We start from the raw sequence: 15,508 nt of genomic DNA, 5'->3' as shown, positions 1-15,508 counted from the left end.
TTTTTTGGTAATTGTATAACTGAATTTAGACCTAATTGATGGGTGACACTAACTCGGTAATATGCATAATAAATAGCATAGATATAGAACAATGAATGGGTTTTATATGATTTATTAAGCAATCTTTAAATAAACATAAATAAGCTTGTTCATGAATATAAATTAATTGAACAAGCTTTGTATGTGTTTGGATCATTTAATAAATTTCAAAATCTTGTTCATATTATTTTATTTAGCTTAATAAACAAATATATATTAACAAAAACTAAATTTCATTTATAGTACTATTCAGAAAAGATTGGTTCCGATATATCAAACGAACCCTAGGATTTTAGCAATTAGAAGCCGACCAATTTCAAGTGCCATGAAATAGCCCAAATCTAAGAGAAAATCAAATAACCACACCAAGAAACAGCACATCTCGTGGAGTTGTTTTCAGTATAACCAAAGTAGCAGTGTCTTAGATTTGCAAATCAGTTGGGTTCAGGTGCAGGTGAGTCTCAGCACTGGACAGCCCTACCTTGGTAGCCACCAAGTACCTTGAAGCCCTCGCCAAGTCGGCTGCATCATTCTCCAACGCCGCCAACCTCCTTAACCTCATCAATGCCCTCCACAATATTTCCTTCCAGGTGGGTTTTAGAGAGTGGTTGCACCTCTCTAATTTTACTACTGAAGATGAAACACCTCGAGGGCTGTTTTATTTACTACTGAATCTTACATATAAATATAAGCAACAAAATATAAACACCTAAAATGTCCCAAAACAAATTTAAAATCAACAAAGATCACAAATATATGTATACATATGTCTACGTATATATATAATTATCTGGTTTCTTGCTAAACAACTACACCGCCATTGTTGTGAAACCTTGGCTGCTGTTATTAGTAGAAACATCTATGTTTCTCCAAGCAGAAACTCTGTTTCCTCCAAATTAACAGCAACTTCAGCCCATGGATGATCGCACCTGAGTCTTCTTACATCCTCAAGCACTTGTGCAACTTCCTTCATTGAAGGCCTCTCTTCTCCTTTTACGTTTAAACATTTCTTTGCTAGTTTAGCTACTTCTTTAATCTGCTTAACCGCTCCTTCTTTCGCCACTTTATCATCTAGAATCTCAAACAACCGATCATTTTTCAACCATAGAACAAAATGGTTCACTAAGTTTCTTTCTTCTTCAGGCCCTTCAAAAGAATACGCAGTTTTTCCCGTTAGCAGCTCAACTAGGACTACACCAAAGCTGTAGACATCGCTTTTTTCTGTCAGTTGCGCTGTACACAAGTATTCAGGGTCTAAATATCCAAGAGTTCCTTGCACCATCGTTGATAACTGAGTTTGATCCATCGGAACTAATCGTGAAGCTCCGAAATCCGAAACCTTTGCAGTATAATTGTCGTCCAGGAGGATGTTTGTAGGCTTCACATCTCTATGAATGATTGGTATAGAAGCTGCAGAGTGCAAATATGACAACACTTGCGCTGATTCCGTAGCTATCCTTAACCGAATTCCCCAAGAAATCGAAGAAGCTTTGTCTTCACAGTGGATGTGCTCGGATAAGGTGCCATTGGAAACAAATTCATAAACCAACAAGGGTACCTCAGTCTCCAAGCAACAACCTAAAAGCTTGACCACATTTCTATGGTTTATTTGGGTGAGAATAATAACCTCATTGATGAACTGCTTAATTTGGCTTTGATCAACAACTTTGGATTTCTTGATAGCTACCTCAGTGCCATTCTTCAGGATACCTTTGTAAACAGTGCCGAACCCTCCCTTTCCAATAATTTGGCTCTCATCATAGTTTTTGGTTGCATTCTTAAGCGCTTCTGCAGTGAAAATCTTAACGGTTTCTGTTGATACTCGTTGTTCATGTAGCTCTTGCTGTAACAGTAAGCCACCATTTTGCTTAAAGAACTTCTTTTTCATGTTGAGTAGCTTTCTTTTCTTGTTTATGAAGAACAACCATGAAGAACCCACAATAACAACCAGCACACATAAGCCAATAACTGCCATAAAACACCAGCTAAAAGGTTGGAAATGATCTAAGCAATATGTGTTATATAAAAGCTAAAGTTAGAACCGATCCAATACGATAAAAAACGCATTAATTGAAACACCTACCAATAGAGATTTTTATGACATTTGCTTGATTTCGCATACAGCCCTTTCGATCTTTTTTGCCATCCCCATTAAAGCCTTTTGTGCAAAAACATTTATAAGTTCCAGGCGTATTAATACAATTCCTTTCAGAAATACAATTGTGTAGGCTCGAATCTTTGCACTCATCAATATCTGGAAATCATTAAAAGAAAACAGGTCACTCCTAAAGTGGCAAAAAAGGAGCAGAACAATGAATAAGAAATGGTAATGTGAGCATATTATAGATACCTTCGCAACCATGGGGATGATATGGGTTTCCATTGTATCCATCCTTGCACTTGCAGAGATAACCGGACCTGTTTTCAGGGTTGTAGCAGATGCTATTTTGTTTACAAGCATAATCAGGTTTATGCTCAGATACATTGCAAGGTTCATTTCCAATCGCCCAGTCGAGCGCCATGGGAAGAGATTCTTTATGCGCTAACTCACCAAAACTTTTATCGCTGAAACTGAACTTGTTCTCGTCTACAACAAAGGCGTAGCTACAAGGATTGAAGTCCCATACACGTGTATGGTTGTAGTAGCTTACTACTGACATGTTAAGATTCTTAAGTCCACTAGGAATGGAGACTTGGCAACATCCTACACCTGAGCAAGAACCATTAAGGTGGAGAGCGTCCGCTTTCTCGCAATATGCCATGCAGCCGGTAAAATATGTACTATTGTCATGCTCACGTTTAGCCCAAATTTGCGCCCTTGTGTCGCAACCAACGGCAATGAACTTGTTTCTATTTGAGATGGTAAACATGGCCGCCCGAAGCCAAGGGTAAAACCAGTCCTCAGTTGTTCCGTTGCGGTAGTAACAATCCTTAGCTACATAATGCAAGATTTCCACCTGACCTTCAAGTGTTATGTTAGTGACTTCTATGTTACCATTTATCAATTGTGGTCGATGGGGGCTGACAGACGTGTTGCAAGTGATTAGAAAGCTCTCGTTCAAGTAACACCCTGGAGTCATGCCGAAAGGATACGGAATGCTCATGTTTCCACACTCGTCTTTACAACCTGGCAAGGCTTGAGAAGCCATCGACTCTCCTGCTGCAAGCAAACAGCTGAAAAGTATCAATTGTAAAATTCTAACCAGAGCCAGCGTTGCCATATGGGGATTGGCACTTGGCGCACAATCTTTCCACACTCCCTCAGTCACTCTATTTAATAAATTTGGTTTAGTTGATTTCTCAACTTTTGGTGAGCATCTAAGCCTTCTTTATACTGATTAACGAGGCAACCCTCTCTGTACGATGATTGACTTGCTATAAGACCAAGTCCACGACCCCAACCCCCTTTCTACAAGTTAATAATTTAAAAGCCAAGTCCAAGATCACCTTCTTCCATTCCATTGGTTAAACTGAATGATTTAAAACCCAAGTGAATCCTCATTCCACAGGTTCGTGTCCTTACAGCTGTTTGTCAAGCGGATTTATTAGTCTTCACTTGAGGTCAACTACTAAAGACAGATTCCTTTGTATTCTCTGAAACTTAAGGACAACCATTTTTTACTTATTTAACATATATAACTTTCATTTAATATTTTTAGAAATAATCAACTATTTATAACACAATTTAATAATTAAATGAAATATGCTGATACGATGACATGGTTTCATACAATATTCTAACCCTTTTTTTTCCCTCTTTTTAATGAGTAAAAATTATTCATTTTGAGTAAATTACCATTTAAATTAATCACTCCTAAATATAAAAACTGCAACTATTAGACTGTTTTTTTAAATAAATGAATAAATGAGGGGAGGACCAACAAGTTTTTTCCCCTTTCGATGCGAAGACTTTGAAGAATCAAAAGCAAGCAGCTAAATTTGTGGCTCAAGGACAAGGACGACATGGTTGATAAAATCAACGATATTTATATAAACAATATTATTATGTTTAGCGTAAGAGGGGTTAAAAAATTCTACCCCTGATTGATTCGGCCTTAAGTTTATTTGAGATTATTACTATATTTTTCTCCGATTTAAAAATTTAGAGTTTTTTTATTATTAAAATATTGAGAAAAGGAAAATTAAAAATATTGTTTCAGCCAGTATCATTTAAATACGAATAAAAATTTTAATCACTATTTCCAGTAAAATTTAATAAAATAATAGATAAATTTTCAACTTATGCAAATTTACATCTTCATTGGCAATGCATCTTATAATTATTATTTTATTCACTTTATTATAAAGTTGTTTTAATTCCACGAGAAAATTTAACAAAAAGTCATATATCTCTTTTTATTAAAAGTCTAATATAACGCTGATGTTGTGTTCTTTATTGCTTAAGAGATGAGCTTTTATAAGGAAAAGTGATTTTCTTTGAAAAGCAATGCAGAACAGACTTTATTTAGTACTAAATTTTTAACTTATTTGAAGTACTTTTGGGCAGATAAAAAGTAAAATTTTTTAGCTTTTTCAACCAAAAAATGCTTTTGGGCTGTTCTTTTATTTTTTTAGCCACACACAACGCTGGTTCTTTGCTCTCATCTCTTCTCTCATGGCTGGTTCTTTGTTCCTCTGCTAGCAAATGGATAGTTTTTAGAGAGGTGGTTGATGGATTTGTTCTCTTCTTATTCTATTTTCTGGATGGTTTCAAAACATCATCAGTCTTTGTCCATTTTTTATGTGCGTTGTTTTCTGTCTCTTCTTCATTTGCAAAGTTCTTTTTTTCAACTTAATTACTTTACTATATATTAATTCTGATTGGTAAATGCTAGCATTTCCATTCTTTTGAGCTTCTCTCTGGAGGTTACACTGGCTTTTTTCTTTTCTTTTTGCTTCAGCTTTTGCCTTTCTATATATATGTATTCCCAGGTTTGAACTTAAACATCCAAGCAATTTATTCTAGTTTTTGAAATTCTTTTTTTCTCTTTTAGTTTGGTGATTCTATTGTTTGAAGTATCATGTTGAGTTCATGGTTTGATAAGGTTTGGAAACAAGCCATAATTGAGTTTTGTAGTTAGGCATGTGTCTTCTTTACTCCATTAATGCAGTTGCAGCTGGACCGGTGGAGTGGGGAAGTCATGCCTTTAATGCCATTACTTTGATAATCAATAATACCATATGTTTGAAGTAACTACATGGGTTTTCTTAATGACTGCCTTAGGACTTTATATATAATAATATTTTTACTTAAATGTATTGCAAATGGTACATATTAAAGTGATGATGTTATTTACTTGACTTTCATAGAGGTAGACCGATATCTGGTATAGAAGAAATATTCAATCATTCACATCCATCATTACGTACTGTGATTGAACGAACTTTTGCTGTTTTAAAAAAAAATGGGTCATTTTAAGGGATATGTCAAGTTATAGTTTTGAAAAGCAAACGATGATCGTTGTTGCTACAATGACGATACACAATTTTATCCGAAAACATTTCGGTCGAAATGATGCAGATTTTATGGAATACGAAGATATTAACTGGGTATATGAGAATATTATTGATTCAGAAAATGCGCATGGTCGAGAAAGTGATGATGACGACGACGACGACGACGATAGTGATGATGACGGTGAATCAAACAATTCAAGTGGTTTTGAAATGGAATTAACAAGAGATGCTATAGCTTCTAGTTTAATGAATTCACTTTAAATTGTAAATGCTATTGTAAAATTTTTAGTATTTATATTTGGTATATAAATATTATCCCTTTTTAAAACTTTAATCAAAATATATGTAATATTTTAATTTGTTAGGTTTATGTTTTCTATGTTATGTTAATATTTAATATGAGTTATATATTCAAATACATTTTAAAATAAAATAATTCAAATGTGTTAAAAGCATTAATTAAAAATAAAATATAATTTTTATAATAATACAATTGTGTCAATATCTAATTACAAATATTTAATTATTATATTTAAATATTTAAATATAGTTTATATATTCTAATTAAATTTAATAAATAATTAATATTAATTACTTAGAAATATTTAAAACTAATATTATATATTTAACAATAAGTTATAATAAATTATTTTTATATTTTTGCTAAAATATCATAATATTAACTAATTTAAACATTATTTAAATACATATTTGTTACTTTATAATATCATGCATAAAATGGACATTTTATTCTTCAAAAGCACTTTTTGACAGTAATACCAAACACTTAAATTTTTCAAAAGCACTTCTCAAAAGCACTTTTCTACAGTACTTTTTAAAAGCACTTTTCAAAAGCAATGAAAAACTGGCCCTAAATATGAAGTTGAAAATATATATATATTTTGAATGTGAACAAAATGCTAGTACACTTAAAAAGTGATATTCATTCACCCTTTGATCACGTCATTTCCGATGCTTTGGATGTGGATTGAATTTTAAAGAATGAGAGAGGAAGCAACATCTACTTGTGGTGGCCCAAAACCAAAGCCAAGGCCAAGACTAGGACCACAGCCAAGAGCCATTGCAACAAAACTTCTTAGGGCACTTTTAGCGGCGCTTAGATAAACGCCGCTAAAAATTGAGCATTAGTGGCGCTTTTTAAAAAACGTCGCTGTAAATTGAGCATTAGCGATGCAATCTAAAAACATCATTATAGATCAAGTATTAGCGGCGCTTTTTGAAAAAGCTTTAGGAGCATTAGCGGCGCTTTGTCAAAAACGCCGCAAAAAATATTTTATCTGTCTATTTATTATTTAACTTGTTTATTTATATTAATTAAAATAAAATTTATTTTTAATTAAATATTTAAATTCTTAAGAAAAAAATAATAACACAGAGAAATAATTTAAAAGTAAAAACATAGAAAAATATTTGTTAAAAATGAAAAAATTAAAATACTATTATTTAAAATAATTTTAAAGTTTTTTGGGTACATGACTGATTGTTTTTTAATTTATATATTAAATAATTTCTTATATAATCCTGAAAGAGATAATATTAATTTTAAAATATTGAATTAATTATCATTATAGTTTAGGGTTTAGGGTATATGATTTAGGGTTTAAGATTTAGGAGTTACTATTTTAAGGTTTATGGATTATGGATTATGGATTATGGCCAGGTTTAGGCATTATGGTTTATGGTTTAAGTAGAGGTAATCATGGGCCGGGCGGCCCGCCCCAAATATGGGAGGGCTCGGGTAAAAATATAGGCCCGAAATATAGGTTTAGGGAAAAAAAGAGGCCCGTTTAGAAACGGGTCGAGCCTCGGGCACCACTTTTTTGGCCCGGGCCCAGTTTGAATATATAATAAATATATATTTTTTATTTTTTAATTTTAAAATATTTTTAAAATATTTTTTTTAAAAATAAATTTTTGGTGTTTATTAAAAAAATGGGTCGGGCCGGGCTGGGCTCGGGCTTAGGAATTTTTTCTTGGGCCGGGCCTGGACAAAATTTTAGGCCCATATTTCGGGCCAGGGCCCGCGGGCCAAAATTTTTCTGTGCCCGGCCCAAACCCGGTCTGCCCCCGGCCCATGATCACCTCTAGGTTTAAGGGTTAGGGTTTAATGTTTAGGGGTTAGGGGTTAAGAGTTAATGGTTTAGGGTTTAGATTTTATGATTCAAGGTTTAAGGGATATGAGTTAGGGGTTTAGGGTTTAGATTAATTTGTATTTTTTAATTTATATATTAAATAATTCCTTATATAATTGTAAAAGAGATAATATTAATTTTAATATATTAAAATTATGATTATAGTTTAAATTATTTAAGAGATAATGTATAAACTTTATATATATTAAATGGTTTAGGATTTAAGGTTTACTTGAGATTTGTTAAATGATGAAATTTTATACAATAAATTAATGCTTTTATATTTAAAAATATTTAATCTAAACCATTTGATATATTTAAATATTATATTTAAAAAAATGATAAATAAATAAAAAAAGTGACAGATTGATATGGATAAGTAACTATCTATTTTGGATAGGACTAAATTATAACAAATAAAAATGAAATACAAAAATAAAAAAAGAAATACAAAAACTAAAAATTATAATTTTATCTAATTCTTTTAAATATCACTTAAAATAAAAAAATTATTTATTTAAAATTTATATAAAAAATACAATAATTCAATATAAAAATTTTAAAAAAGTCGAGCATTAGTAGCATTTATATAAAAAACACCGCAAAAAATAAGCTAGCTGCATTTTTGATCTAAACGCTGCTAAAAATTAAACAATAGTGGCATTTTTTTCCAAAGGCCACAATTTTTTTTGGAAAACAATCTTTTTTTTCCCTCCTCCTTTTTCCCAAAATCGATTCCCCCCCCCCCCCCCAGAAATCCCACCTGAAATCTCCCAAACCATTTCTCCCTTACCCCAATTCCCTTTATTTTTCCCCCCAATTTCCCCAAATCGGCAGCCCTCTGCATCTCCTCAAAGGGTTGTAGCAGAAGGAGGTCTCGAACTAGCAGGTCAGGTGGTACAGATTCATGGAGTCCTTACGGATACCCCACGCCACCACAATCTGCATATCCTCAACAAAATTATTACTACACGCCGCAACACCCTAGTTATGCACCATCGCCGTCATATAATCATGTACCGCAAACGCCTAGGTGTGTACATAGGACTATGGAGAGGAAATACTCAAGGATAGATGATAACTACCAGACATTGGACCAGGTTAGCTTCCTGTTCTGCTATTCTTTTGAGTTTTTATCTGTTTTGTTCTTTTGTATTGGTAAATATGGAGAGGAATTACTCAAGGATAGATGATAACTGCCAGACATTGGACCAGGTTAGCTTCCTGTTCTACTATTCTTTTGAGTTTTTATCTGTTTTGTTCTTTTGAGGAAAAAAGTGATGATGTGCATTGTTCTTTTAATCTCCATTACTGTTGCCATGTTGTTGTCAGTATCATGTTCTTGACTAAAAAAATTCCATGTTAAATTCTGTTGATTCCCTTCATGAATGTTTTTAAAAAAAAATCAAAGAATAATTTCCCATATTCTTTATGAAAATTCTTTTGTTTGGAATAATTCATGACAAGTGATTTAATACCAAGCATTGGAAATAAATTAAAAAAAAACACATAAACTGATGGTTGGTTTTCAAATAATTCTTACATCAATTTGCTTCATGTTCTAATCAAGATATGCCTGATTCTTTGATTCATTATGCTAGATTTATGAACTTCTTGTCAATATCTGCTTCAATTTGCGTAGGCATGCAAGCTTATCAAACCCTATGTTTATTCGAGTTCGAAGGGGAATATTAAATATACGTATACGTCAGTTTTTTCCCATATTTGAATGATTGGAACATCATAAATGTTCGGATAATATAGCATGAACGTGACATTGCTGGTTTTTACAGAGTTTTCTGTCATTTAACCAAAAATTATCAGTCCAAATAAAATCAGAATTGAATCCTTTTACGATCTCGATTTTGTTCTTATTCTTAACCTTTAAATATATATATAGAGATAATATTTGATTAAAAATTCTTCGGTAAGTAAGTAAATAAACAGTTGCATGCATGCATGTTCTGACTCTTATAATTTACCTTCTTTTCAGTTTCCAAATTCATAAGTAAAACAATAGTAAAACAGACCTGATCAATCTGGTTTTTGGCTTTGAATGATTCCAACTATGATCAACCTTGAAAATTCTGGTATTTTTTTCCGGGGAAACAAACAGAAACTAAACCCAGAATTTGCAAGTGTTTTTCAATGAGGCAGTTTTGTACAATGGAATGAGATCTTATAATTAAGAAAATATATCTAAAATAGATGATGTTTATTGCCTGTAAGGTACAAATTGCGGAAAAAGGGAAGAAAATTAACATTGAACTTTGTTGGTTGGCAGCAACTCTTATAGCTGTTCACTGTTTTCTTTTAATTTTTTTTTAAAAACAACTGTTTAAAATCGATTTATTGTTTGAAAGAATTGGATTCGAGTAATCCTTCTGCAATTTTAAAGAAAAAAACATTTCAACCATGAATGATGAGATAATATTGCATTGGTAATAACATGTTTGCTGGCTAAAATAGATTGTGATTAAGATAATATTGCAGGAACTTTGATTGTGGAGTCTTCGAGGGTATGTACCATTTCATTTGTGCGCACAAAATGAGTTAAAAGAACTGGATAGTAAGTAGATATATACTATTCATATTCATAATAATGTTGTCTTTATAGTTTGAACTTTTGATAAATACGAAGTTATTGCTTCAATACTTCATTTCTTTTATTATCTTGAAATCAACTCCAATGTTACTCTCTGTCATTTTTCCTGAACTACTGTCTCGACTTGATTTCCTAAATTGTATCTGATATTTTCTATATAATTTCACTTCTAATCAGCATGCATGCATGCTGACATCCAATGAAGTCATGCAATGCAGATGCATGCAGCATGCATAATGTTCACTGACACAGTTAGCGGGCATGTGCTGTATCTGGTATATACTATCTATTACTTAAATGCCTGCTCTGATATTTTTTTCCTATAATGGCCGTCACCCTTGTAAGAATCGTTTTTAAAAACCTTTCACCCCCAACGTCCCCAACCGAAGGTTCGCAGCATTAATTACCATTATTTTAATAATTGCAACCAATCAATACGAGGATGTTATACTAGATTTCTTGTCAACTGCATGGAGACTAGTAACCATGCATGTAAAACCAAATGCAAAACAACATATTAGAATATCCAACTATTAGATAGTGACAGACTATAAATTGTTTATGATTATTATGTATGGTTGGTGATCTCTCCGAGATTTTTCATGAAATAAATTATTTAATCTTCTTGTTTATCACCACCAATTTGTACAAGTTATGGTATATATAAATATGAAGCAAATGATTCTTACTATCTTCCCCACTGTCCCATGGATGGAAACACTCATCTTCTTGTCATATCCAAATTAAGAAACGGGTGGACCTTATCATTTTCTTTTTCATTATTAATGATTGAAGGTTGCCGGAAAGTTCTTTTATGAAGATTTTTCTTTCCACCATGGTGTGTATAAAATGTGCTAGTATTATGGTTTTTATTCTTACTTTCTTCTCTTTCTAAGTTTTATTTGTTTTTTTCTATATAACAAAAAGGGAAGAAAGAAAAGTAAATTATTGGTTAATGGTTGATACTTGATCTTGAATGCCAAATTTACCAACTTAGAGACCAAGTTTATCAAAGTTTTCCTTAACTTGTTATGTCTTAAATTGAAAATGATTTTTAGAAAGAAGGAGCAACTTATTTAAAAATAAATTTACCAAATATTTTATTATATTAAAAAGGGAAAGATTGTTAAACCAAGCTTTGTTTGGAAATTTATTTTGATATAACAAATTAAAATATTTTTGAATAAAAGTTAAAGTTGAACAAAATTGGTAAAATTATATTTCAAATGAAGTCTAAGAGATATAATTTTGAACCTACTATTTTGAAATCTTAGAAAACATTTTGAATAAAGTTTTAATCAAGTTAAAATGGTTTCAATCAAGTTAAACATTTTTAATCAAAGTTAAACATTTTTAATCAAAGTTAAATTTGATTTAAAACAAATCAGTATTGCTCCAGGACAAAAGGTATTGATAGTTTTTAAAATATCAATACCTCTCCAAAAATCAATACCAAATTGACATTTTGGTTCTCAAATATTTTAGCCAAGTATCGATACTTTTCATGTGGTATTGATAAAAGTTAACTGATATCGATATTTCTAGCTCCAACGGTCACTAGATTTTGCATTAGATGCTAAAAATAACAATACTTGGTTAGCAAGTATTGATACTCGTGATTGCAGGTGAATTAAAGGAACTGGTATTTTCATCCCCAACGACTATTAAATTCCTCAATAACCACAATGGTTGGAATTCAATTAGAGGGTATAAATACCTACTCCCAAAGGTCCTACAACAACAAGTGAGATTACAATAGATCAATTGCTTCAAGATGCATAGAAAAAAAATCCATTGCCAATCACTTTGTGCTTCAAAATTCTTTTTCTTCTTCTTATAAACACTTGTAAGCTTTCATTGTATTCATTCAACTCAAGTGTTATTATTTGTATTTGTGCTTAATTGGAAAACATCCTAATCTTATGAGGATTATTTCTTAGTTTGCTTATTTGTTATTCTTTTTGAGAGGGTTGAGTCTCAAGGTTTGGATAGAAACCTTAAGAGAGTTGCAATCTTAAGATTTGGGTAGAAATCTTAAGGAAGTTGTAAGGTTAAACATTGTCCTCCAAGGTTGTCAAATTTGTAAATTTGGGAAAATCCTTAGTTGTGGAAAGCTAAGGTAGTGGAGTAGGCAATTAAGCCGAACCACCATATATTGTCGTATTCATTGTCTCTATTTATTCTCTTTGCTTCCACAAATTTTTAAAAGGCCAATTCACCCCCCTTGGCTATTTTCGGTGATCAATCGAGCAAACACTCTCTTTTTACAACCAAATATTTTATTGTATTTTTTCAAACTATAAAATCCATATTCAAATATCAATTGAGTTTTAATTTGATTGGTATTATTTTTGTTGCAACAATTTATAGGGTTCAAAGATTTGAGGTTTATAAGTTAGTTAGGCATTGTATAAAAAATTTCTACAAACCCAACCCCTCATTAAAAGGACATTACATTAATGTTGCGTTTGTTTCGCTAAAAACTTCCAAAAATGACTTTTGGAAAATGGATTAAAAAAAGCTAATATTGTATAGTGTTTAGACGATGATATAAATTATTTTTTCATTATTTGAAAGATTTTCCTTAATAAATATGGAAATTTATTTTCAATGAAACAAGCCCAACATAGATTATATTCATTACAAATTTTTAAATAAACGTTTTTCCTTTGGCAATCGAAATTTATTCTATAATAATATAATATTTTATAATAACTAATACCTTATATAAACTTAAATAGTAATAACACTCGATTAAAACTTAATTTAAAGTTACATATATTACATATACGAAAATTTTCCTCAAATAAAAGTATTATTTTTACAAATAAATTTCAAAATAAAAGTTCTCAAAATATATTATCGCCCATCAACTTGCTCTTTGGCCCAAGACATTTATGACAGCTTGCATTTACGACTCTTTTTGACTTTCCAAATTTGCTTTTCACCTAATAAAAAAAATCAAATAATAGGCCTAAAATTAGTAGCATATCATTTAAGAATTTATCAAAATTAAGCATAATAAACATGTAAATCGAGCATATTACCAAATTCCCCCTTACTTAGCCAATGTTTGTCCTCAAGCATTTAATGCATTTTCCAATCCAGGCATACTACTGTCATCCAAGTTAGTCCAATTCCTACAATCTTTAATTCAATAAAGCAAATAGACATTACTAAAATTTTGTTCCTTCAACTGTCTTCCTCAAGCTAACATGTCCATCCACAATTCAATTAAGCACATGATTATCAAATTATCTCATAATTAGGCTCCATAATATCGGTTCATGCTAAATTGTCAATACACCAAACTTATCAAAAATTCACAACCATAAACGATCCTTTATTCAATTTCTTGCATATAACTTGATTGTTAATATCAAAAGAGAGATTGTTGAGACATTTATTTTAGATTCAATTCTTAAATATTTTGTTTATTTAAAACAACGTCGCTTAAAATTTTAGGTAATAACATTATTATCAATGTATTTGATTTCCTTATATTTTTATACATGAATTAATGATTTTTATAGTTTTATATTTATAAATATGATTTTTAGATATGTGATTTTTTATAAAAATAAATTATAAACTTTAAAACACAATAAAAACAATTGTAAAATTGCAAAAAGATGAAAAGAAAAACCTTAGAAGATGAACTCAATGCTGCGTTTGGAGGGCAAATGTTGATGACAATAGTTGTTAATAGCAATAGGAAAAGAGACTTCTTTTTCACTAGTTAACAAATTGAATTTTAACCTAAATTCACATTTAATGTAATATTAAAAAAGGTCAACAACTATCATCTAAAAAAAGAAAGCTGGAAATATATCAATGTTGCATTTAATGTTATATTAACGTTTATTACAATAATATATTATATAAATATTTAAAGTTAAAAAGTTAAAATACATTATATGGAAAAAATAAAAAAATAAAGATTTTTTTTAATGTTCAAAGTTGGAAAGGGGGCCAAACAACAATTTTAGGGGGGATAAAGTTTTCAAATATTAAAGGGCTAAATAATAAATATTCTTTTTTTATAATTTTAGGGGAAGCTGGGGCTACTGCCAGCCCCCCTAAATTCACCACTGCATATAGCAGCAATCGAAAAATGCAAATAAGATCATGGCATCACAAATTCCTTAACTGAGTTTTAAAAGAATCTATTAACATCAAGCTTTAGTATGGTAATGATTTAAGAGCATACCCTCGATGATTACTAAGTTTTACTAATAATTACTAGCCATGCATTGTCAGAATATACAATCTAGGACCGAAAATATCAAGGTGAACTGTTGTTATCTCCTTAATACCATATAATTTTGTGTGATGAAAGCTTTAAGTAGTAATAGAAGAAGATGTAAAAGAAGAGAAAAGTATTTTAATATCTATTTCATAAAACTAAAAACCTATCTTTTACATAGAAGACTTCACTATTTATAGGAAATTAAGATAAATAACTGCAGCAGCAACGGGTTAACTGAAATAGTTTTACTAACCACCTTAACTAACCACCTGATCATGACTTATAGTCTTATTATGATCCTTGTTCTCTACTTCTACTAAAATAGATAGACATGCAGAGATTTCATCAGTAGAAGCAACACAAAGCTGTTGTCGCAAGTGAGTAAAAAAATAGTCGACGGTGGCTTAGTCAGAATATCTGAAATATGATGTGTAGCCGAAACATAGCGAACATCAACTTCGCCAGCAGCCACCTTTTCGCGGAGAAAACACAAGTCTAACTCCACATGCTTCATACAAGCATGTTGCACTAGATTGGTAGAGTGTGCAACGACACAGGTGTTATCACACCAAATGACCGGAGGTTGAGCAACAAGTTGAATTCCCATCTCAGTCAACAATGATGTCAGCCAAGCTATTTCACACATTGTATTGGAAACACTTCGAAATTCAGCTTCTATAGATGATCGTGACACAACACTGTTTCTTGAAACTCCATCCAACAAGTTGCTACCAAGAAACACAGTATACCTAATTTTAAAGCGACGATCATCAGTGTTGCTTCCCCAATCAGAGTCAGAGTAAGTTGTGAAATGTAAGGAAAGACAAGGTCGAAATACAAGCCTATGATGTAGGGTACCTTTAAGATAACGAACAATCCGTTTTACTACCTTCCAATGCTTGTCAAGCGGACATTGCATGTAGTGACCGACCTTATTAACACCATAGGCACTATCAGGGCGTGTTAAGCAAATGTGTTGAAGAGTACCTACTGTTTGTCGATAAA

At 31.5% G+C, this 15,508-nt stretch overlaps 1 protein-coding gene and 1 long non-coding RNA gene across 2 annotated transcripts; one reads left to right on the top strand and one right to left on the bottom strand.

The window, feature by feature from the left end:
* Positions 1-255: 255 nt before the first annotated feature.
* Positions 256-3,554, bottom strand: LOC107910359 (putative wall-associated receptor kinase-like 16). The gene is made up of 3 exons (XM_016838176.2): positions 2,390-3,554; positions 2,123-2,293; positions 256-2,007 (listed from the first exon to the last, which is right to left on the bottom strand). Exons 1-3 carry the CDS (start codon positions 3,258-3,260, stop codon positions 899-901), a joined length of 2,151 nt encoding a protein of 716 aa, XP_016693665.1. The 5' UTR covers positions 3,261-3,554; the 3' UTR covers positions 256-898.
* Positions 3,555-8,308: 4,754 nt separating this feature from the next.
* Positions 8,309-10,501, top strand: LOC107910358 (uncharacterized). The gene is made up of 2 exons (XR_005910198.1): positions 8,309-8,864; positions 10,143-10,501. It is a non-coding gene; the product is annotated as an uncharacterized lncRNA (long non-coding RNA).
* The last annotated feature ends 5,007 nt before the right edge of the window (positions 10,502-15,508 follow it).

The sequence above is a fragment of the Gossypium hirsutum genome, chromosome D02, assembly GCF_007990345.1.
Source record: "Gossypium hirsutum isolate 1008001.06 chromosome D02, Gossypium_hirsutum_v2.1, whole genome shotgun sequence".
NCBI lineage: Eukaryota > Viridiplantae > Streptophyta > Magnoliopsida > Malvales > Malvaceae > Gossypium > Gossypium hirsutum.
The sequence above is the reverse complement of the archived record's forward strand: the minus strand, read 5'-3'. Positions and strand labels throughout refer to the sequence as shown.

What these genes read in the sequence shown, in the direction of transcription:
- LOC107910359 (XM_016838176.2), bottom strand. Translation starts at nt 3,260, where the DNA reads ATGGCAACGCTGGCTCTGGTTAGAATTTTACAATTGATACTTTTCAGC. An exon ending in TCATCCCCATGGTTGCGAAG is followed by an intron (nt 2,294 to 2,389) that starts GTATCTATAATA and finishes AATGATTTCCAG; the next exon opens with ATATTGATGAGTGCAAAGAT. An exon ending in TGTCATAAAAATCTCTATTG is followed by an intron (nt 2,008 to 2,122) that starts GTAGGTGTTTCA and finishes GTTTTATGGCAG; the next exon opens with TTATTGGCTTATGTGTGCTG.